Consider the following 25135-nt stretch of genomic DNA (forward strand, 5'->3'; position numbering starts at 1 on the left):
CGTTGTGATTGGTTTAAATAGTCCCAAACAATGGATATTAAACCAATGAATTAATGTTATTTTCATTTTGGTGTACGAATAATGAGATTACCCATTGTCCTTTAGATTCTGAAAAGGCGAATTGGTATCTTGTACCTCCTTTTTTTAATACACTTTAGAACCCCTAGTTTTTTCCACTTGATCATTTTATGGAATTTTAAGGAATATTTTCCTTGCAAAACTGGTGATTTGGCACAATTAGCTTTGAAATCAACATATCTTTATTCAAATTGGTCATAATTGTTAAAATATTCAAAACTATTTATTTTAAAAGACATTTTGCTTTGAAAGAGAATCTCATATTAAGTATTATAATGTACAAAACCATCTTATAGCCACAACTACAACAAAAAGTAACTTAAAATTACCTATCTAACTGCATATTTAAAAGACTACATTTCACTTTTTCAATATACAGGCTAAGGTCAAAAGTGTTTCACTTATCAGAAATCATTATTTCAAATAAAAACATTCTCAAAAACTAATTTGAGGACAGATTTTTGATTTTTTTTATGTTAAACTCATATTAAAATTTTTAACATAGGAGTTTAACATAAAAAAATTATTTAAAAATTGTAGTTTCTATTGGTTTAATAATATGAAATATTTTTATTACATGTCATTACTGAAAAACATTATTTGTTTAAAAATATTGACATTAAGCGTTATTGTTTTTGTATAAATATATAGCTAAAATATTAGATGGAGAAACACTTTTGACCTCTGACTATAAACGCTGAATAAAATGATTAACATACATCTTTAACCATATTGGCAGTTATTGGATTGCCATCAATATCAATTGCACCTTCTGCCACGATGACTATGTTCAAGCGCAGGCCCATCTCTCTTTCCTACAAATTGTAAAAATACACCATTTATATTACCTTTTCACAAAGAATCTTGCCTTTCTTATTGTCTCCCTTTGAATATGAATTAGAAAGTAAACATTTCCCTTACCCTATTATAGCAATAAACATCCATCATCCTGATAAAAGAATATGACACTGAAATTACCTTAACTGTCCAGTAATATTTTAAAAATATTTTTTGTGTTTTTTTTTATTTAGGTTCATTTGTATGATTCAGAGTTTATTGTGCTGTCCATTTCAGTGAAAATAGAATACATTATAGTCATTATTGTTAAGGGAACAGCTGAAGCCCACCTCTGGGTACTTGATTTTATTGCTGTGCTAAAGACCAATTGGTGGCCACAGGCTGTTTCTGCTCTTTGGTCGGGTTGTTGTCTCTTTGACACATTTCCCATTATCATTCTCTATTTTTTACTGAATTAAATTGACTTGTACAGATGGGTTTCTAAAAAATGCTTTAATTTCACACAAATCAGCTGCACTCAGGTTTAATCACAATCATCATTAATAAGGCAAATTTAAAATAATTGACCTTCAAATCTGATTTTTTAACTTAAAAGACTTTATATGAATAAAATTCTGAACAATCTCATGAAATACTGATTGAATTATAGCTGCTTTATGTTTGAACAAGAAAATTTGCTGTAAAATATCACATGCATATCCTGAAAAATAATGTGTTAATGTGATATGAATAACCAATTGTATTACTTGATCAAAATCATGATTTATAATGTGCTAGCTATAGCTTGCAAAGGGACAGAACCCAAGAAGACATATCACCATAATCAAGACTCATTGTTCTGAATTCAGGCTTATTAGTATTAAATCTTACTTCTATTTTAACATGCTCTCAGGAAAAGGAGTAAATATCAATTTCAAATCCTTCTTACCTAACCTGAAACACATTTGCTAAAACAAACCCCTCATAGAAACATTAATTTTTGTATTTTTGTATTTTGTTGAACATCTGAATTCTTGGTTCACATTTGCTCATGAAAACCACAAAAACTACCTAAAAAAATAATGAATCAGCAGTAGCACTTTTCAAATGTGTTACTTTTTCAAAACTTTACATATACTTACAGCTGACAGTTTTTTACATAGTGTTTTTTCCCAACCATGATCTGGAGGACACTCTGGAATTAATACCCAATCAGCTTCCGTAGCCAGAGCAGCAACTAAGGCTAAATACCTATGGAGATGACAAAAAATATACAAATATCCTATAATTAGTTAAAAAGGTCATCTATTTGTAAATTGTATTGTTGTCTGTCACAAAAAAAATCCATTTAATACATGACCCTTCTATATGTAAGAATATCTATGGTAAGTACAGTCAAATCTGCTTTAATGCTATAATGGTCACCTTGTTTCAGCGGTCACCTGCCTCTAACCGTCACTTTCAGACCTCACAAACGTTTTCTCTATATAATTTTACTCTTTTCAGTGGTCACTTGTCTAAAGCGGTCAGCAGTCAACTAATTTTTGGACGAAATCTTCATTTCAACTTTTAACAACAGTCTTTCAAGTTTTTAACGATCAAAATATAATCATGACGAAAAAAATACATGTGCTTATAATCGAGGTCAAAAAGAAAAAATGAACCTGTTTGCAACTGAGATCGCGCAATATGAAGTGAATTTGAGAATTTCTCGTGTTCCACTCCTTTCAGTTTCCATTAAAAACCATATCATGGACTTATTTTTCAACAAGTATTAACTATTTTAAATGTTTTCTTCAAATTTAGAGTGCTGGAATCTGCATTTTTATTTGTCTGCTTGCACAAACGACAACTCTACCAATTGAAAACACTTAAATAATTTCCCTGGGCCTGGCCACGTGCTAAGTTGGAATAGGAATGTTTTTTAAGAACTTTAATTAAAAGGTCACCTCTCTTGAGTGGTCACTTTTGATACTACCCATAAATGACTGCTTAATACAGGTTTGACTGTATTCAGTTATTCAGAAGTTGATAAGAGATAGATGTGAAATGCATTGTTTAAAATAACATGCTCATATGAAGTTTGAAGCCAAATTTCAGAAAGCTCTGATTTTTAGTTCCTATCAAAAATGAACCAATATTTCATGGGACAGAGTGAGCACATGGAGGAAACCCCACCAAAGGACGGACAAACAGACAGAGGCCAGTCTTAGCACTCAACCACAGGCTAACCAACCCAGGCTTGTAAAAATACTCTCTGCAGAATCTAACTGAAATGTTCGTAAAATTCAGCTTCTGGCCTCTATTTTTAAAAGTTTATCATGAAGACTGAGAGGTAAAATTGTATCCTCCATAAGAGAGGGAGTATAATGATGTTGTAGCTTGGACGTCTAGAGGCAATTATTTGCTATCATTACTTACTGTGGATTCATTTATTTTCGTGGGTATCAATTTATGTGGATTGAGGAAAACTTCTGTTTTTTCGTGGAAAATTGGTATCCAACGAATAATGTTTAATCCACAGTATCCTTTTATAAAGACAAAATGCCACATACCCACAGTGCCTACCCATAACTTCTAATACAAAAGCTCTTTGATGGCTTGATGCAGTGGTTGAAATAGAATCAACTGATTCTATGATTCTGTGCAGTGCTGAGTCTGTCCCGATGGTCATGTCTGTGCCACAGAAATCATTATCAATAGATCCAACCATTCCAACTATGTTTATGTGACTGCAATTTCTTCTTTGTTCATCTGTTATTTTCCCTATATAAAAAAGAAATTATTAAGTTTTTTAAATATTGAAAGTCTTATAACAGCTGAAGATTTTCAAAGCTTAAAAATTTTATTTTAAGGAGAGACATTATGTTGTCACTGATATAGACCACATAATTTATATACAGACTTACAGTCCGCCAGACTGACACTGTCTAACATTGGGTCAGACAGTCATGCCAAATACATCTTAGCAAAATGCTTTTTGTTGGTCCGAAAGCAAAATGAATTTCATGATTAACTTGTTGTACTGTACTCCCTTCTATTTCAGAGAATTTTCAGGTAAAACCATTCATGTCACAGCTTTTAATTGAAAACCATTCGTTCAATTGTACAATTATCTCTATCCTACTGCTTCAATTCCCTATATATTACTTTACATTAGGAATTTATGTTATTTTTACTAATATTTTGCTATCTCCATCTTTGACCCAAAACCGGATGTGAAGTGCAAAAAAAATAAATGCTTTGTTGAGTGCAGCCTGATACAACTGCAGAGGTTGAACCCTGAACAGTTGGTGCAAGTTTGGACACAATATTCAAGCTTGATACTGTCTGAATTTGGATTGTGATCAAATTTTTGACAGGTTTCTGACACAAAATAAATGTGGTGAATTATCTAAAATTTTTAAATGGGTTAAAAAATTTGTATTTAATTTTAATTGAAGATTTCTTGCTATTGCGCAATACTGTGCAAAAGAAGATTTCTTGCTATTGCGCAATACTGTGCAATTGAATATTTCTTGCAATTGCACAATACTGTGTAATTCAATATTTCTTGCTATTGCGCAATACTGTGAAATTGAAGATTTCTTGATATTGCGCAATATTGTGCTATTGGATATTTCTTGCTATTGCGCAATACTGTGCAATTGAAGATTTCTTGCTATTGCACAATACTTAATATAATAATTTACACATCCTGTTTGGTGTGTATCTCCTGCCATATCATTATTATTTGCTTTTATATATAAATCAGAAATAACCAACTTAAAATTGAAAATTTTAAAGCAAAAAAACCTAGAGGCTCTCAAGAGCCTGTGTCGCTCACCTTGGTCTTTGTGCATATTAAACAATGGACACAGATAAATTCATGACAAAATTGAGTTTTGGAGATGGTGATGTGTTTGGAGATCTTACTTTACTGAACATTCTTGTTGCTACAATTATCTCTATCTATAATGAACTTTGCCTAATCATTAAAGTGGAAAATATTTTCTAAAAATTTACAAAAATTTAAGAAAATTGTTAACAAGAGGCTGTCACAACGACAGCAAACCGGATTTATTAGCATTTATTTGTGTTCTGGCAATATCACAAGAACCATTACTGATGATTGGTGAAAGTTAAAATTGTCAATATCAAATTTGACCTCTATTTTGTCATCAGTATCAACATATTAAAATTTGAAAAGCTTAGATTGAATGGTTTGTGAGTAAATGCAATAACGTGAATGGAAACACCATTTTACGATCTTTCAAGAACCATAACTCCTGAACGGTGTTAAAATCATCATTATTGTACTTGACCTCTATTTTGTCATCAGTAACAACATATTAAAATTTGAAAAGCTTTGGTTGAATGGTTCATGAGAAAATGCACGGACACGACTGGAAACACCATTTTTCAATCTTTCAAGAACCATAACTCCTGAACGGTAAAAGTCAAAATCGTCATTATTGAACTTGACCTCCATTTTGTCACCAGTAACAACATATTAAAATTTGGGAAGCTTTGGTAGAACAGTTCATGCGTAAATGCACGGACACGACTGGAAACACCATTTTTCAATCTTTCAAGAACCATAACTCCTGAACGGTAAAAGTCAAAATCGTCATTATTGAATTTGACCTCCATTTTGTCACCAGTAACAACATATTAAAATTTGAGAAGCTTTGGTAGAACAGTTCATGCGTAAATGCACGGACACAACTGGAAACACCATTTTTCAATCTTTCAAGAACCATAACTCCTAAACGGTAAAAGTCAAAATCGTCATTATTGAACTTGACCTCCATTTTGTTACCAGTAACAACATATTAAAATTTGGGAAGCTTTGGTAGAACTGTTCATGCGTAAATGCACGGACACGACTGGAAACGCCATTTTTCAATCTTTCAAGAACTATAACTCCTGAACGGTAAGAGTCAAAATGGCCATTATTGAACTTGACCTTCATTTAGTTGTCAGTAACAACATATTAAAATTTTAAAAGCTTTGGTTGAACGGTTCTTGAGTTAATGCACGGACAACATTTGATTGCCGCCCGCCCTACCGACCGCCCGCCCGCCCTGCCGCCCGCCCTGCCGCCCACCCGCCGAGCATCCCCAATTTAATAACCGACATTTTTGTCACAAAAATCCGGTTAAAAATTGACTATAAAGGACAATAACTCCTTAAAGGGTCAATTGACAATTTTGGTCATGTTGACTTACTTGTAGATCTTATTTTGCTGAACATTATTGCTGTTTACAGTTTGTAATAATATTCAAGATAATAACCAAAAACTGCAAAATTTTATTTAAAATTATTTATTAGGGGGCAGCAACCCAACAAGGGGTTGTCTGATTTGTCTGAAAATTTGATCTAATAAACAATTTAATTCCAATCAGATTTGCTCCAAATGCTTTGGTTTCAGAGATAAAAGCCAAAATCTACATTTCACCCCTATGTACTATTTTTAGCCATGGTGGCCATCTTGGTTGGTAGGCCGGGTCATCGGACACATTTTTTGAACTAGATACCCCAATGATGATTGTGGCCAAGTTTGGTTAAATTTAGCCTAGTAGTTTCAGGAGAAGATTTGTTTTAAAGAATACTAAAATTTTAGAAAAATGGTTAAAAATTGACTATAAAGTCAAATTTTGGGACTTTTTCTTTTTGATATAATGGTAGTTACCTACTTTATATCAAAATTTTAAGATTTTTAACAAAAAGTAGGTTTATACTTATATTAGAAGAAAAAAAATTGTCAAATTTGCAATCACATTGAAATAGCCTATTACACCTTAGGCCACACCAGTTCTACGGATTTTTAGACTCCAAAATTTGGGGCGAGCGAGCAATTTGAAAATTTATAAATAAAAAAATATTTATTTTGTAAATTCTTGAGGCCTAGCTTGAAAAGTAAAGGCGAGCGATTATATTTTTTTTTTGTAAACATAAAATAGTAGGTTTCAACAATATTAAAACTTGATTTATCACTTGTACTTTGTCTTTTCTTTAATTTCTGAAGTATTTTTCCCCTGTTCACCAAGAAATAATTAAATCTGGTCTATGTATGTGTGACTGACAATGAGACAATTCTCTATCTAAGTCATATTCAGTTTGGGGGCAACCCCTTAATGTCATAAATACTAGTATCCCTTTTTTCATGTTTTATGAGTGATCAATACAAGTTATAATATATTTGTTTGTACAAAAGGGCTCATATTTTCTCAAAAAACTATACATCTATCTCGTATTAAATGGTCAAAACATGTCCAAGAATTTTGTTATATTCCTGGACTTTAACCATGTTAACGCATTTACTATAACAGTTTAATATTATTCAAAATAAGTGGACCTCTCTTTTAGAAAAAGTTGTTTAAAATATGATGTAACTCTCCTCTTTTTGAGTACAAAATTCTAAGTTTTCAAAGGTTTTCAATAGAAGAACTATACAACTCCTTGGTATTTCTATTTTCTTTTCTACATTAGTAAAATGACCCCTTGTCTGAGTGAGGGAGGGTTGTTCTAAACCTGATAATAACAAACACAGGTAAAAGTACGACCTTTTACACGGGGCTTTGATACAGACCAAACAACAAGCTATACAGGGCCCAAAAATTATAAGCGTACACAATTCAAACATGAAAACCAACGATCTAATTTATATATCCAAACGGGAAAATACCAATGAACTACATCAATAAACGATAACTGCTGAACGACAGGCCCCTGAATCAATCAGGACAAGTGCATAAACATACAGCGGCTATGGATAGTTTTGTTTCGCCAACATAGAATATAATTGCCGTTGAAGGCAAATCCTTCAGAAGTTCTTTGTACTTTATTCTAACAACGAACATATTTTGATAGGGAATATAAGTAAGGGGAACGAAACCAATTTTTTGTTCTTTACCGGTATATTTTTCCGCTTTTATAAATTTATATATCGGAGAACTCCTTCTTTGGATAAATAGGTTTCATGCTGAAACAAATATTCTCACAGATATTTAAGAAGTGTGGTGGCGTGCATTTATGTTTAAAATCGTTATATACAGGTTAATAGACTGTGATTTTAAAACAAATATTGATATATTTTTATAATATTTACAAACTAGAGGCTCTAAAGAGCCTGTGTCGCTCACCTTGGTCTATGTGTATATTAAACATGTTAAACAAAGGAAGCAGATGGATTCATGACAAAATTGTGTTTTGGTGATGGTGATATGTTTGTACATCTTACTTTACTGAACATTCTTGCTACTTACAATTATCACTATCTATAATAAACTTGGCCCAGTAGTTTCTGTGGAAAATGTTACCGGTAGTAAAAATTTACAAATTTTATGAAAATTGTTTAAAATTGACTATAAAGAACAATAACTCCTTAGGGGGTCAATTGACCATTTTGGTCATGTTGACTTATTTGTAAATATTACTTTGCTGAACATTATTGCTGTTTACAGTTTATCTCTATCTATAATAATATTCAAGATAATAACCAAAAACAGCAAAATTTTCTTAAAATTACCAATTCAGGGACAGCAACCCAACAACGGGTTCTCTTATTCATCTGAAAATTTAAGGGCAGATAGATCTCGATCTAATAAACAATTTTACCCCCATGTCAGATTTGCTATAAACGCTTTGGTTTTCGAGTGAAAAGCCAAAAGCTGCATTTCACCCCTATGTTCTATTTTTAGCCATGGTGGCCATCTTGGTTGGTTTGGCAGGTCACGCCACACATTTTTTAAACTAGATACCCTAGAAATGATCGTGGCCAAGTTTCGATTAATTTGGTCCAGCAGTTTCAGAGGAGAAGATTTTTGTAAAAGATATCTAAAATTTATGAAAAATGGTTAAAAATTGACTTTAAAGGGCAATAACTCCTAAAGGGGTCAACTAATCATTTTGGTCATGTTGACTTATTTGTAAATCTTACTTTGCTGTTTACTGTTTATCTCTATCTATAATAATATTCAAGATAATAACCAAAAACAGCAAAATTTCCCTAAAATTACCAATTCAGGGGCAGCGACCCAACAACGGATTGTCCGATTCATCTGAAAATTTCAGGGCAGATAGATCTTGACCTGATAAACATTTTTAACCACGTGTCAGATTTGCTCTAAATGCTTTGGTTTTTGAGTTATAAGCCAAAAAATACATTTAACCCCTTTGTTCTATTTTTAGCCATGGCGCCATCTTAGTTGGTTTGGCGGGTCACGCCACACATTTTTTAAACTAGATACCCCAATCATGATTGTGGCCAAGTTTGGTTTAATTTGGCCCAGTAGTTTCAGAGGAGAAGATTTTTGTAAAAGTAAACGACGACGGACAACGACGACGACGGACGAAGACGACGACGGACGCAAGGGTCCGGAAACGGTCATATATGCCAGTCATGACCGATTTGGAAACTCAGAAGAACGAAATGATTTATTGGGATTTTGGTCTTTTTTTTTTTTTTTTACAGAAATAATTTCGGTCATTTTATTACGATCAGGATTTTTCAGTCGCCATTTTGAACTTATTTTCGTTTTCAGGTCATCAAGAAAAATAGATTTGTTTGAGACAAAATAAAATGTTTGCTGATTTGAGTTGTGTTTTAATAAATATTTATCATTAGTTTGTTGTTTATTCTATAATATAAGTGAAAACAATGAACAGGACTCTGTCGAGTCACAGCGTGGGGCAAGTCTGGGTTGAAGCCACTAGGTTTGTTTTCATAGTAATTATCACCACTTGAGGATAGTAATCAATGTCCAGGAAGTTTGAATTCGGCTTGGGTGTCGTTATTGTCTTGATTAAAGCCATAAAGGCGATGTTCACAAATCTCACAAATCTCACCTGGAAACACCTGTTCAGAAATAAAAACAATATGGCGATTTCCTGTGCATCAAATTTAACGTTTTAACCATTCTGACCTAGATTTTGTCATTTTTTTTATTCATTAAAGAAGACAAATGACACTGTTGACTAGAGAATCTTTCTATATTTATCCAAATAAAACATTTATAATCCATTTATAGTCGATCAGCTGATTTGGACACTGTTGGTTAAATATAGATTTATGATTACTGAGTTTGCACATGAAAACTGGGGATCAACATGGGTTAATTGATAATTATCTTACTTGAGAGATGGATTTTACTGTTAACTTTTCGGTCGGGTATGGTAGTTAAAGATATTAAAAGATTTGCAAAAGTGGTAAAGCATATAGTTTATAGAAATGATGAATTAAAAAAAAATGTTTTAAAAAAGAATAAAAAATAAATAACGTAATTTACATTTGAAGCCATACAGCCTATTTTAAGAAATATCTCAGCGAATGAACAATCTAGATTTTTTTTGGTTTTTTTGCACTTCCGATTTTTTGAAACCATTCTACTCACAGAATGTAATGGGCGTTATCCTTTCTTTTGTTTTCTCTCCTAAACTTCCGATTTTTACCCGGGTGAAGCCATACATCTTCACTGTCAATTGTTTAATATTTTTTTTTGCTGGTATAAAACCTTTGAATATTAAATATAAACTCATAACCAAATCCAACAATGAATAAGCGTAAAAGAGACGCGTCAGATGAAAACCAGAAACCTGCCAAAAATGCAAGATCTTTCAATGCCAAATGGTTGCAGTTGTTCGCATGGCTTACCTTTGACAGTATACCTAATGCTATGTTCTGCACCATATGCCAGAAACACAAAAAGTATAACTATGTAAATGTTTTCATTGAATTGTTGTTATTGCTTACAAACTATCATTCAGATAAACTATTTATTTATTTAAAATCATGAATTTTGATATTAAATTCAATTGTTATCACTATACCAGACTTGAGTTATTTATTCACAGAAAAGTTTCCCCTTTTTGATCCTCGAATCGTAAACCAGGTGAATACACATTTATCTTGTTGTGTATTTAAAAGTAATCAATTCCACTCATCCAAACAGCAACAATTTGAACAACATAAACGATATATCTACATACAATAAGAAACATTACACAGTTGTTTATTTATTGGTTTATATAACTTTATTTCAAAATGATGAAACATGCCGCAATTACTCCTCTAGTAATTTATGCAAATTTATAGGGTTATGCATATGACCTCAGAGATGCAATACACAACAAAAAACGTCTCCTCGAGTAGTTTGTACATCCAAAACATCACTGTTACTGATAGTTCAAGGTACAGTTACACTTGTTTGAACTAATATTTCACAGAAAAGGTCTTTACTTGTTCTTGTGCAAGACTTGTCACCCTCAGAAACATGCATTATTGTGCATCATGATAATCATGATAATATTACATCACCAAAAAAAACTGACCGAAATGACATGGAAAAATTTCCGGATCCTTGGACGGACGCCAAGTGATGAGAAAAGCTCACTTGGCCCTTCGGGCCAGGTGAGCTAAAAAACGGTGCGGGAAATGGACATGATTACATTTCCGGATGCGGGAAGCGGGAATATAAAACTAGAGGCTCTAAAGAGCCTGTGTCGCTCACCTTGGTCTATGTGAATATTAAACAAAGGACGCAGATGGATTCATGACAAAATTGTGTTTTAGTGATGGTGAAGTGTTTGTACATCTTATTTTACTGAACTTTCTTGCTGCTTACAATTATTTCTATCTATATTGAACTTGGCCCAGTAGTTTCAGTGGAAAATGTTAGTTAAAATTTACAAATTTCAGGAAAATTGTTAAAAATTGACTATAAAGGGCACTAACTCCTAAAGGGGTCAACTGACCATTTTGGTCATGTTGACTTATTTGTAGATCTTACTTAACTGAACATTATTGCCTTTTACAGTTTATCTCTATCTATAATAATATTCAAGATAATAACCAAAAACAGCAAAATTTCCCTAAAATTACCAATTCAGAGGCAGCAACCCAACAAGGGGTTGTCTGATTCATCTGAAAATTTCAGGGCAGATAGATCTTGATCTGATAAACAGTTAAATCTTACGCGATTTGGTTTTTGAGTTATAAGCCAAAAACTGCATTTTACCACTATGTTATATTTTTAGCCATGGCAGCCATCTTGGTTGGTTGACCGTGTCACGCCACACATTTTTAAACTAGATACCCTAAAGATGATTGTGGTCAAGTTTGAATTAATTTGGCCTGGTAGTTTCAGAGGAGAAGATTTTTGTAAAAGATAACTAAGATTAACGAAAAATGGTAAAAAATTTACTATAAAGGGCAATAACTCCTAAAGGAGTCAACTGACCATTTTGGTCATGTTGACTTATTTGTAGATCTTACATTGCTGAACATTTCTGCTGTTTACAGTTTATCTCTATCTATAATAACATTCAAGATAATAACCAAAAACAGCAAAATTTCACTAAAATTACCAACTCAGGGGCAGCAACCCAACAACAGGTTGTCCGATTCATCTGAAAATTTCAGGGCAGATAGATCTTGACCTGATTAACAATTTAACCCCTGTCAGATTTGCTCTAAATGCTTTGGTTTTTGAGTTATAAGCCAAAAACTGCATTTTACCCCTATGTTCTATTTTCAGCCATGGCGGCCATCTTGGTTGGTTTGACGGGTCAAGCCACACATTTTTTAAACTAGATACCCCAATGATGATTGTGTCCAAGTTTGATTCAATTTGGCCCAGTAGTTTTTGAGGAGAAGATTTTTGTAAAAGTTAACGACGACGACGACGACGACGACGGACGCCAAGTGATGAGAAAAGCTCACTTGGCCCTTTGGGCCAGGTGAGCAAAAAAATAAAAAAATTCTGTTTTGAGAAAAATAGGTGCGGGCGGGTCCGTCGAACAAGGAATCAAATTGGTGTGGCCTTAATATCAATTTTTGTTAAAAGCATAAGACATATAATAAGAAGACATTTCTCAAAATATATGATTTTTTAACAAAACTAAATTATCTTTTTAAACTATGTTTTTTTCAATTTAAAAAAAAAAAAATTGCTTCGCTAAGTGCAGCTGGATACGACCGCAGATGTCCAACCCTGAAAAGTTGGGGTCAAAATGGACACAATATTCATGCTTGATATAGGTTTGAATTTGGATTGTAATTAAATATTTGACACAGAATAACTGTAGTCAAAGAACTTAAAAATTGGTTATATAATTCTTTTTTTGATTTTGTGCAATACACTATGCTGTTGTGAATTTACCCCCCCCCCCCCCCCTCTTAATAAAACATTTTTTTGCTTTGGTGCAATACACTATCCTGTTGAATATTAACCCCCCCAAAAAAATATTTGAAGAAATTTTCTTTTTAATATCTGAAATCTGAAATGAGAAAAATAGTCCCCCCCACAAATTCTTATTTACCTCCCCCCCCCCCCCCCCCCCCCAATTTTTGTTCACATCCCCCTTTCCCTTATTCCCAAAAAACATTCATTCCCTCAAGTGTTAGTCATAATCTCAAAACAAATTTTAATAAAGTTTGCAACCATAATACCATAATAACCCTTTTAAATACATGATACAAGTCTTAAAATATAAAATGACATACATAGTCATGGCTAAAATTAATATTAATCAATAGTTACTTTTAAAAATAAATTGACAGCTAATCACCTCAAGACAATCATCATTTCTTAATAATTACATTAGATGTAAGTTTCATTATAATACGTTATTCTGATTGGCTAACATGTTATTCCGTAAACAATTGCATCAGACAATAACATTTGTCATGCATGATGACACGAGGTCCCACAAAAAAGTGCACAGGTGAATTAAATAAAACTGGATAAAAATCGTGTTTTCATGATTTTAGCTAAAAAAATGTAATTATAAGTATTGAATACTTCTTTTTGAAACTTTATAGGGTTGTAAAAGCGTTGACCGTGCGTACATTTTTAGAATGAAGCGCTTCCGCGCTTCATACAAAATGTACTTCGGTCAACGCTTTTACCACCCAATAAATTTACAAAAAGAAGCATTCAATTCTTAAATACATAATTTACAAGCAGTGTAAGGGAGGTAATCAAGCATTGTTGTTTTAAATTGGGATTGGCTTACCTCCCTTAGACTGCTTTTAAATTGTCTTAATTGTCCTCTAACCGGAAAAAAAACTTGGTTTTCACCCCTTTTTTCCTCTAATTCCTAAATGGTTTGAGCCATAACCCCCCATAGTCAATCCTAACCATCCCTCTGTTGTATAGAAGGAAACTTGTGGTATAATTTCAGAGAGATTCATACACTTTAACACAAGTCTTTGTCTGAAAACTACAAAAATGCTTATTTGGGCCCTTAATTCCCCTTCTTTTTGGCCCCTTATTTCAAAACAGTTGGGACCATAACCCCCAAAATCAATCCCAAACCTTCCTTTAGTGGTTATAATCCTTGTGTTAAAATTTTATTGATTTCTATTTACTTATACTAAAGTTATTATCCAGAAACCATCGGTCTTCGGACAACGCAGACGACGACGTGATACCAATATACGACCAAAATTTTTTGAATTTTTGCAGTCGTATAAAAATCATTGACAAAAAATTATTGACACTAGTGAACAATTTTGAATAATTTTATACCTAAATATCAATTTTTGTTGAAATTCTAGCTGAAACAGAAAATAACTTTTTACCTCATTTTTTATTTTTTATTTTTGACAACTTCACTCAATATTGAAATAGTTTATAAACCAATATTTATACATTTCAAATGTTTAACAAAGTAAACATTTTTATGCAGACTTTGGAAAAAACCATGAAAAATACAAATTTCCCTAAAAACCCAAAAAACTGGTACCCATGAAAATAATTGAATCCTCAGTATTTTCTAACACACTGTTAATGATCCACATGACTTTTGTACCTGTTTCCTTAAGTTCATCCAGTAAACTCATCCATTCTTGTCTGAATAAGTTAGCACCAGTCAGACTACCATCTCCGCCAATCACTACCAGATTTGTTATGTTTTTATCTATAAGATTCTTGGCAGCCTTCAACCTTCCAGCTCTTTGACGGAAATCGGCACATCTAGCACTGCCAATCACAGTTCCACCCTGTTAATTATTCAAATTTTGAATTGTTTAAATTCTTTGTTAATGTCTTCGTCCCAGTTTGATCTCAAATACAAAAGAAACCTAGCACTATTTATATAATTATCTATACTTTGAATTTTAGTCACCCTCCCCACCCCCACCTCTTTTTTTGTAAAAGGATAAAAAAAGACCCAAAAAATTCACAAAAATTAAGAAGATCTCCACATTGTGTAATGACAACAATTTTTTTTTTTTTTTTATTTGTTATCCAGCATGTCAAAATATCTTACAAAGGACCAATTAATTCTGTCGCTGCAAGGGAATACAACGAAGGAGTATCCTTAAATATATATAGGAGTTTCAGGTACTATATTCTTTATTCAAATTTATCCCTTTCTGTTACCTTTTATTTATCTTTATTCTTGACTAAAAGTCTAATTGTCATCAACTTACAAAAAGCATAACAGGTGCCACATGTGCAGCAGGACATACTTGCCCAGTGGGATACATGTACAGTAGGTGTTTCCCAAGCTTAAGATTTCATGCAATGTTTTGGGCTATTGCCGTTTGTAGTTTTTTCCTATTGGCCATTTTTTAGTAAGTCTTCTTCAATTTAAGGATTTGTTTGCTCCCTTGGTAACTTTTAACTTTTGTTCAAACTATATAGCAATTATTAGTCATGACTATCAAGACAATTTCTGTATCTACGCCAACATACTGGCAAATTGTTTATCAACAAAAACCTCTCAACAATTACTGTATTTAAATTTTGAAATTCATATGTGCATTTATCGTTGCCATCCTTAACCACTAGCGAAATCTAATAAATGCGATTGCAAAAATTTTATGTAGGAATATCACTACGGAAAATATGAAGGTGAGTTTATTATTGCACATATGAAGGCGAGTTTATTATTGCAAACCTGGTACTGTTACATTTTCACATTATTTAAAACATTGCAATAATTTTTGAATTTACACTATTATTTATTTTATTTTTTTGCTTGGAACTTCACTCCGGCCAATTGAAACTTAGATACCATATAAGCATAGAATTCAGTCATGACATGGTGTATTTTTCATACCTTTTGCATTATTCCAGATGAGCTTGCCCAAGAAGCTTCTGTAATAAGATCACCTCCATCAACCATACCCTGGTATCCCTAAAATCAAAGATAGAAATTTCATAGATTAAAAGAACATAACATGATAATTACACCTAAAAAAAAGTATCCTTGATTTTAATTTTTTATAGCTAGTGCACTATTTCAAAACACAAATATCCTAGATTTTGATTGGTTTACAGCTACATGTAGTGTACTGCCTTATATTGTAAGTATCATATTGATTGGTTGACAGCTACTGTACTGCCTTATATTGTAAGTATCATATTGATTGGTTGACAGCTACTGTACTGCCTTATATTGTAAGTATCATATTGATTGGTTGACAGCTACTGTACTGCCTTATATTGTAAGTATCATATTGATTGGTTGACAGCTAGTGTACTGTCTAATAACACAAATATCCTAGATTTTGATTGGTTGACAGCTTTGTACTGTTTTATAACGTGTAATAAGTATATCCAAGATTTAGATTGGCTGTCAGCTTAAGTGAATTGTTTTATTTCAGATGAATTTTATTCATATATAACAACAAAATGCAGAGACACTGGAGTATCCTCAAAGGCTATGTCTATCATGAACAGTTTTGTCAACCATATCTTTGAGAGAATCGCTGCAGAAGCCTCCCGTCTCGCTCACTACAACAAGAGATCTACCATCACATCTCGGGAGATCCAGACTGCAGTTCGTCTGCTCTTACCCGGTGAATTGGCCAAGCACGCTGTCAGTGAAGGTACCAAAGCCGTCACAAAGTACACCAGCAGCAAAAATGCCTGTTTCATGTTGCTTTTTAACCTATCTGCTGTGTTATTTGCCCAAGGAAATCTCACTTTTATCCCTCCTACCATGGTATTTGCTTTTTATATCCCTCAAGGAAAAGACTGATCCGCCAAGCTGGGGACACACGGCCGGCCGGTCGCTCGGTCGATCATTCATTCGCTGAATTAAATGCTGCTGTTTTTTGGCTTGAATTTTGAAAGTACAGCAGGAGGGTCTGAAGGGGGTACTTCTGATATTTCTTTATCTTTTAGGTCAAAGTAATGTTTCTCCATTCTTTTATCAGAATTTTGTAAGAATTATAATTCATGAAAATTTTTATTGTGTTGTGGTCAGCGTCTTTAAAAAAAAGTGCCTGTCATGCCCCATGCCTTTATTTCAGGAACATCCTTAATGGAACTTCCATTAAATTTAGACTTTAATTTTAAGCATCTCTTCTAATGATATTCTATGTAATTATTCATGTTCAGGAACATGAGGAAGTGCACATATACTTTTCATAACTACCAGTTGAGAAAATGTTTGTCATTTGGAAAATTTGGTGTTATTGGCAGATCGTCAAAGTCTGTAAAATTTATTCACAACTTTTTGTATTATACATGCAAAAGGTAAAATAAATATTCAAAACACCACTTTAACAGAAAATTGAATCTACTTTCACTACAATGAAAGCAATTATTGTTTAAAGAAATTAAATTTGACATGTAAAATAAAAGATTTAAGTATTTTTGACATTGGGTCCATGATAAATATGTTAATCATCTATAAGCCTAATTTATTTTTCTATAGACCTTACATGCTTTTACTTTTTATATCACTGAAATTAGTGGGTTTGTTGGTGTAAAACAACAAGTTCAGTTACCTCGGTTGTAACATGGCTGCCTGTATTTAAAAAATGGAGGAAACCAGAGTACTATCAGAGAACCATAGGCTTCAGCAGGAAAACTTGTAATCCTTGTCAATAAAGATCTGAGGCAAACACATCTTGCCACAAAAAGAGTTCAAACTCACAACCTCAGAGTTGATCACTGCAAATGAACTACTTACACCACTTGACCACAGTTGACCTCTGGTGAAATTTGTGATGAATAATACTTCTAGTTTGCACTTTGTAAATACAGCTGTTTCACAAACCACGCCTCTTTTGGGGAGATATATAAAATTCATATATAAATTGTTTTGTTTATGTACTGGTTCCCACATATGATCTCCATGTTCATCTCATAGAGACATAACTTGGGATTGTTACCAGTATAAATAAAAAAATATTGCGGCAGCCTTGAATTCTGAGGGAGACCAAAAGTTAAGGTAGGGGTAGTATATGTAGTACAGAACTTAAGTACAAGTTTAAACTCTTAGACGTTCGGGGCATATAAATGTTGAAAATATGCCGCACAGCCCTATATTTTGACCTTTGAAAAAAATAGTAGTGCATATGAGCTTTCAATGATTCTAGGATATAAATTTTTTCGAAACTTCATAGTAAAAGTGGTACAGTTTTAGCCGTAAAAGGAGTTCCTATGGGAATTTGCATTGTCTATACAGAAACGCAACCTCTAGAAGATTCGATAGGCATTTGCTTCAGGTTCATTGTGACTTTCACGCTATATTTTCTTTTTCAAAAAGCTCATTTTTAGTTGCATATAGGTGCAGTAGATGCTATCTAGCTATATATACAGTGTGTTTTTGATATTTACATTGAATACAAGAAGTGAGTTATTGTTCGACATGTTGACGACAGACAGACCGACAACAGTATACCATAATACGTCCCGAAAACGGGCGTATAATGATAAATCGATTCATATTAATTACTCTTTGTATTTGAAGACATTTTACCTCTTTGATGTAGTAAACTTTACAACCAAGAAATGTTCCCATTCTAACCACAGCTCTCACAGCAGAATTCATACCTGTAAAACAAATTATAGTTGATTATCTATAAGACTATATGTATGTGATATACATGCATACATTTATTCAACCTAATAGGACCTTATTAATTAGGGTGAATGAGAAATCTTAATTTTTCTTTTATCTAAATATACAAAAATGTACATATGACATATGTTGCAAAAGAAATTTATTATAAAAAAGTTATATATATGTTGCATAACTGCTAAACTTTCCTTTCATATTTATATTTATTTCATATCACTAACAACACTAAAATCAGTCACTATCCTTCTTGTAGTTTACAGAAATTATGACCTTTAAAGTTTTACAGAGGCAGATGAATGTCCATTAAAACATGTTAAATTTGGTTTTGGCATTAGAAAAATACATTAATGTGGAAAGTATTTGACAAAGATATCCAAACGGTAATTACAACCTTTAGAATCTATTATTCATGTCAAAAAGTTTTTAAGGTTTGTTACTCATAATTGTGAGAGTAATTTCCATCACATATGCATAGAGTCTGAAAATTACAAGCCAACAAAAAATAAATGTTTACATAAATGTTATATCAACATTCTGTTTGTGTGTATATATATATATATACATACTAAAAATAGAATAATTTATTTGATATTTCTATGTTATCTATATATATCTATATATATATATATATCATTTCATTCTGGTATCACCTAAGTTGACCCAATATACAGTGTATCTAAATATTATTAATAATGATCATGAGAAGAATGCAATTAGTGCTACCTATAACAATTAGCATCAATATTAATTAACCTGTCAGATTATAGATAGAAATAAGGAGATATGGTATGAGTGCCAATGAGACAACCCTCCATCCGAGTTACCAAGTTACAATGTGTAACAAGTAAAACAATTATTGTTCAATTAACTGCGTTCAACACTGAGACTTGACTCACACTGAACAGCAAGCTACAATGTATAAAGGGCCCCAAAATGACTATTATTATTAAACAATTCAAACAGGATAACCAATAGTTAATCTATTAATGGATTAATAATTGCATGTATTGTACTATATTTACAGAGAAGTTCAACAATAATATTCCATTCCATTCCTCAACACATATGAGTTATGACTAATATACTTAAGATCAATTCTATTTTTTTCTGGGATATTAAAATCCATAAAATATTTTTATCTAAATCAACATAATTTACATAAAATGCATTAGTTAGCATTGTTAGTGTTAGTCATGTATGTTTTGTAATATTAGTTCTGACATTTATATGTTTTGGAGTTAAGTACATGAAGTATGACCTCAATTTTCCCTGAAGTTAACTAATACGCAATTTTATTATGGGGCCAGCTGAGCCCTACCTCTGAATGCCAGATTTTCTCGCTGCTTTAAATTTCAGCGGTTTTGACATGTGGTAGTCTTTTTGACATATTTCCAATTTCAATTTTATATATCTTTAAAGTACAAAATATATCAGGCCATTCATTAGGCCACGTTTTTTTAATTTGTTGGTTTACGGATTTTCTCCATAAAAAAGTTGGGTCGGTCGGTCGGAAAAAAAGAAGAAAAAAAGATCTTTCAAGACAGAAAACTGATATGCAAAATAAAAATATATTTCACCTTTCTAATTTGTTTGTCATACAATTTTTTCATTTTTCTTAAATTTTAGTTTGATGAAATATAATTGCTCAGCTGTAAACATCGCATGACATTGTCTAATAATTTCCCCTAAAAAAAGGGGGGGGTACACTGACAAAGACGAAATTAAATCGTCATTTCACAAACAAGAAAAACAGATTCACGTCAGTTATTTGACTTAGCTTTTAATCAAAACTTGGTGAAAACTGATAAAGAAAAAAAAAGTAAAAACGTCGTACGAAAATAAGTTTCAACACACGTGTCAAAAACGTAATAGACTCGTCCACTGGAAAAACGAGAATATCAGGTTAAATAATCTGTTGTCATGCATTCCCGTTTTTTTATCCAAATGGACGATATTTTTTTATTATCTTTAAAACAAGAAAATATCAAATGATTTGTTAAAATTCAGTATTTTAACTTGATGTCTTGAACTACCACCTGTCCACATTTGGACAAATCTATTTATATGAGAACATGCATCTTGCGGACTGGTGACAAATAAGGGAAACGAACTTATTGTTTAATTGGTTTTAAACACAGGTTTCGTTCCGCAAAATTATTTGCGCAAACGACATTTCAAGGTCATTAATAATTGATTTGTCTATTTTTAGAAACGTAAACTGAAAGTTTCATTTTTCACACCAGAAAGTGTCACAACTTCTGTTAGTGATTAATGCATTTCATTATATGAAAAAGGATATTTAATTATTTTTCATAGATTTTTTCCTCAAAATTTGATCGTTTGAAAATTTATTTTCAGAAATGAAAAAAAAAGTTCTAGGGTCAGGGGGTCTAAACTAGGGTCGGTCTGGTAACTGGAACCACACACATATTTTTATTTGGACTTAGGAGTTGGTACCCGGTTCTTTTACCCTCCTATGCTACTGATAAGTACCGCCTGAATTCAGGAATTTTTTATATAAGACTTTCATTGACTATATTGAAAAGTACCACCTACAAGTAGGAATGTACCAGTTAACATGAAAGATAATGAAACCCCTAATATATCTAGATGATGCTACAGGTTAAATCCTTTCGAATGTATTCAGAGTAATTTGATATTTAATAAAACAAATTTGTGTCTGTTTGTTATGACACATGTGATGAACCTTGAGAAGAAGAAAAAAGTGGTTCCAAAATGCATGTGCCTCAATTTTTAGTGCATGGGCTAATCAACATTTTATTCTAAATGGCTTGGACAAGCTGATATTTTCATGCATGCATTAATATTAGTAGAGTAAACAAAAAGATACATGTACCTTTTATTTTAATGGCATACAAGATTGGAATATGTTGCCAAATAATGTTTAAAAAATAAAGAAAATAAAGGATTTCAAAATTAGCGTCAAAGAGTACTTGACCAAAATTTATAGTGCGGCTTCATCAGACTCATTTTTATATTATTAAACTTATTTTTTATTTAAATTATCATTATATAAAATTTTATATGAAGTTTTTATGTCATATTAATTTGTGTGTTATTTTTTTTGTATGTCGAAACTATAAGCCGTTTACATGAAGGGACTCCATTGGGAACAAGCTTTAGAGCTTTCATGGGTTATCCCTGATAAAATATCAGCAAACTTTTTCCATGCACTTTTAAAAGGATACTACACTCATAAAATTTGTAAGGATTCCGCGGAACCCAGAGTCTCGCCTACTATTGCTGTAAATCACAGGCTCAACAAAAATGAGGAAAAAAATCAATAAAAATATTCCTCTTGATACTATCTTTTGATTGTAAGAAGCTTCGAATTCTGTCCAAGTTTGGTAAAAATCTAGGATAGTTAATGAATCTAATAAATGTTTTGAAAACTTCAACTGCAGACTGTATGCAATGTTAACTGGAAGAAAATCTAAGTCCAAATTTATTTCTGCATACTATCTTATGATCATAAATAAGCTACTGTCCAAGTTTGGTACAAACCCAGGATAGTTTAAGAAAGTAAACTTTAACCACAGAGTGAATGTAATGTTTCCCCGCAGAAAAACTAAGTCCATTTAAAAGTAAATACGGAAAAAATGGATTTATTTTTTCACAAAATTTACTTCTAAATACTATCTTATGATCATAAGCAAGCTTCTGTCCAAGTTTTGTACAAACCCAGGATAGTTTAAGAAAGTTATTAAAATTCTAAAAACTTTAACCACAGAGTGAATGTAATGTTTCCCCGCAGAAAAAACTAAGTCCATTTATAAGTAAAATACGGAAAAAATAGAATTTTATTTTTACAAAAATTTACTACTGGATACTATCTTATGATCATAAACAAGCTTCTGTCCAAGTTTGGTACAAACCAAGGATAGTTTAAGAAAGTTATTAAAATTCTAAAAACTTTAACCACAGAGTGAATGTAATGTTTCCCTGCAGAAAAAACTAAGTCCATTTATAAGTAAAATACGGAAAAATGGAATTTTATTTTTTCAAAATTTACTTCTGGATACTATCTTATGATCATAAACAAGCTTCTGTCCAAGTTTGGTAGAAATCCAGTATAGTTTAAGAAAGTTATTAAAATTTCAAAAACTTTAACCACAGAGTGAATATTTGTGGACGCCGCCGCCGACGACAGAAAGTAGGATCGCTTAGTCTCCCTTTTTCGACTAAAGTCGAGGGCTCGACAAAAATGACATTAAATTTTACAAAGTATCAGGGGTGTGGAAATATTTGTTGTGAGCACTTGTCCCCGGGCAAGTGAAACCTAACATTTTACTTGTCCGGAAAAATATTTACTTGCCCTGATGATCTCAATAAATATTGAAGTATTTCTTGTTAGCTAATATATGATTCTTACTCTGCACTGTTGTGCATCATCCATTTGTTTATATGTGTAAAAAAAATAGGAAAGTAGGAAATGGGTTAACATCAATGGGACAGAAACCTAACAGCAAACCAACCAATGAAATGACATGTAAGCAGTTTTGATAAAAATTGTAGCCAGTAGGTACATATACTAAATTTGAGGAGAGTGACTGATAATTTGAAGAAATGTAAACTATAAATAATAGATAAAACTATTGATTTTGTGGTGTTTCTCTCAACTGACACACTTGTTTTTTTCTTGATTATTCATTATTGTCTTGATGGGCAATTAAAGCGTCCCTTCTTTTTACCACTTTGACAACAAATAATGTTGACCTTTCATCTATTATAAATAAGACAAAAACTTAATTTATTTTCCGAATTTCCATAGATAGCCAGGGGCAATCTGATATCCACGATGTCTGAAATTCTCGCTTCCGTTTTTATTATTTAAATACTCTGTGTCCTGCATTTAAGGTTTTCTACTCGACTCATGACTCTTTTTGTCTTGCTTGCCCAGCTTTTTATTTAGTATTTATCAATCTGAATCTCAATACAAAATTAAAAGAAATGACACTTCCGGCAAATGACGGATAAAACCTAATCGACGATCCCGGGTCAATGGACAAAGCCAATGCAATGTTACGCGACTGGGGTTCGCATACTTATTTTTATTTATTTTGGTAATCGATCTATTTCCGGTATCATGTAATATTTATCGTCATGAACATTGATGTTTTTACTTGCTGAACATTGGTTTCTCTTACATAAATTAAACATCTCTATACGTTTTGAAATTAATTTTATGTTTTTGTTGGATTTGAACTTTGTCTTGTGTATTTTTTTACTTGTCCACGGGCAACCAAGACAAAAATAATTACTTGTCCGGTTGTTCAAATGTACGAGTCGGGCGAGTCGGGCATAGCATTTCCACACCCCTGAGTATGTGTTAGTATTGTCTTAATGTATCGTATATATTGTGTATTGTAATAATTCATATGCTTAATATTTTATTGAATAAAATATTATTATAATTATTATTGAAGGTATCACACAGAGAAAACAAAATTTAAAATAGCCTTTCAAAACATCATAATGATAGACATGATAGATGTACATGTAATTATTTGAATGAGTTAGTAGCAAGAGACATAAAGTCATTACATATATTTTTATTTTTTTTTAAATAATGGATGATACATGTACAAGAACAACTAAATTTAAGGTCAGTGTGGGATTCCATGCTGTAGAATTATTTTTTATATAGTTTTCCAGATACTGTGTATCGATCAATGTTGGAATTTGCGCTATTCAGCTCACCTGGAAAACTAATTTAGATATCAGTGTCTGAAAACTATGATAAATAATCCAATAACCAACTTCGACAAAGCAAGGCCCCCATAGTACCCTTTCCAGTTTATACTCCGGTATGAACACCAGAGCCAGAGATGTGTGTGGGACGATGAATATCACACTTCTAGTTCTAATGTACTGAAATTTCCAGCACCCTGAGTCAGAATCAAATGAAGGACGCTAGCACTGTAGCCTGCCATCTGTCTTAAAAACCAAACAACCAACCCACACAAAGAAGTGCTCCTAATATAGGAGGAACCAGTTACCTACATCTTTACTTTAAAACAGTAAACTAGCATTAATTTAAATATAAATAGACAAATTTTGTTCTTTAAATTCTTTTGCAAAGTAGATCTTCTATATCAAATGACATGCTTGCAAATGTCATGAATGTCACTGAATAGTGTAATAACTAAACGTGCACATTTGCGACTTATTTTTACCCTGTGAATCGCCCCCGCTCGTAAAAACTCCGAGGGATTTGCCAGTTGCAGATCCAGCATCAAGTTCCTGTCCTTCTCTTCCAGTTTGGATCCAAATACTGTCTTTCCTTAAAAGATGCTCTCTGCTATGGTCTACCATGATGAAGCTAGTGTGAAGGTGAGATTCTGTGTTGGGATACTGAATCGGCTGCAACCTTCAGCCGATATGACCTTCACCTGTTCACCGTTGGATAACTTCCGTCTGCTAAAACGAAAGAAGACGACGGACAATTTGA

The 25135-nt window shown here is 32.5% G+C and overlaps 1 protein-coding gene across 8 annotated transcripts in view; it reads right to left on the reverse strand.

The window, feature by feature from the left end:
* The window catches only part of LOC134701112 (ATP-dependent 6-phosphofructokinase-like), a 63045-nt gene extending 37922 nt beyond the window's left edge, over window positions 1–25123 (reverse strand). For all 8 annotated transcript variants that reach the window (XM_063562257.1, XM_063562252.1, XM_063562254.1 and 5 more), the window contains exons 1-7: window positions 24861–25123; window positions 18562–18635; window positions 15907–15984; window positions 14653–14842; window positions 3411–3621; window positions 1998–2106; window positions 798–893 (exon numbers count right to left, since the gene is read on the reverse strand). In XM_063562257.1, the coding sequence (XP_063418327.1) occupies window positions 798–893; window positions 1998–2106; window positions 3411–3621; window positions 14653–14842; window positions 15907–15984; window positions 18562–18635; window positions 24861–24999 (897 nt within the window). In that variant the 5' untranslated portion in view covers window positions 25000–25123. The remainder of the gene's footprint in view (window positions 1–797; window positions 894–1997; window positions 2107–3410; window positions 3622–14652; window positions 14843–15906; window positions 15985–18561; window positions 18636–24860) is intronic.
* Window positions 25124–25135: the final 12 nt, after the last annotated feature.

This window comes from Mytilus trossulus, unplaced genomic scaffold, assembly GCF_036588685.1.
Source record: "Mytilus trossulus isolate FHL-02 unplaced genomic scaffold, PNRI_Mtr1.1.1.hap1 h1tg000215l__unscaffolded, whole genome shotgun sequence".
Lineage (NCBI taxonomy): Eukaryota > Metazoa > Mollusca > Bivalvia > Mytilida > Mytilidae > Mytilus > Mytilus trossulus.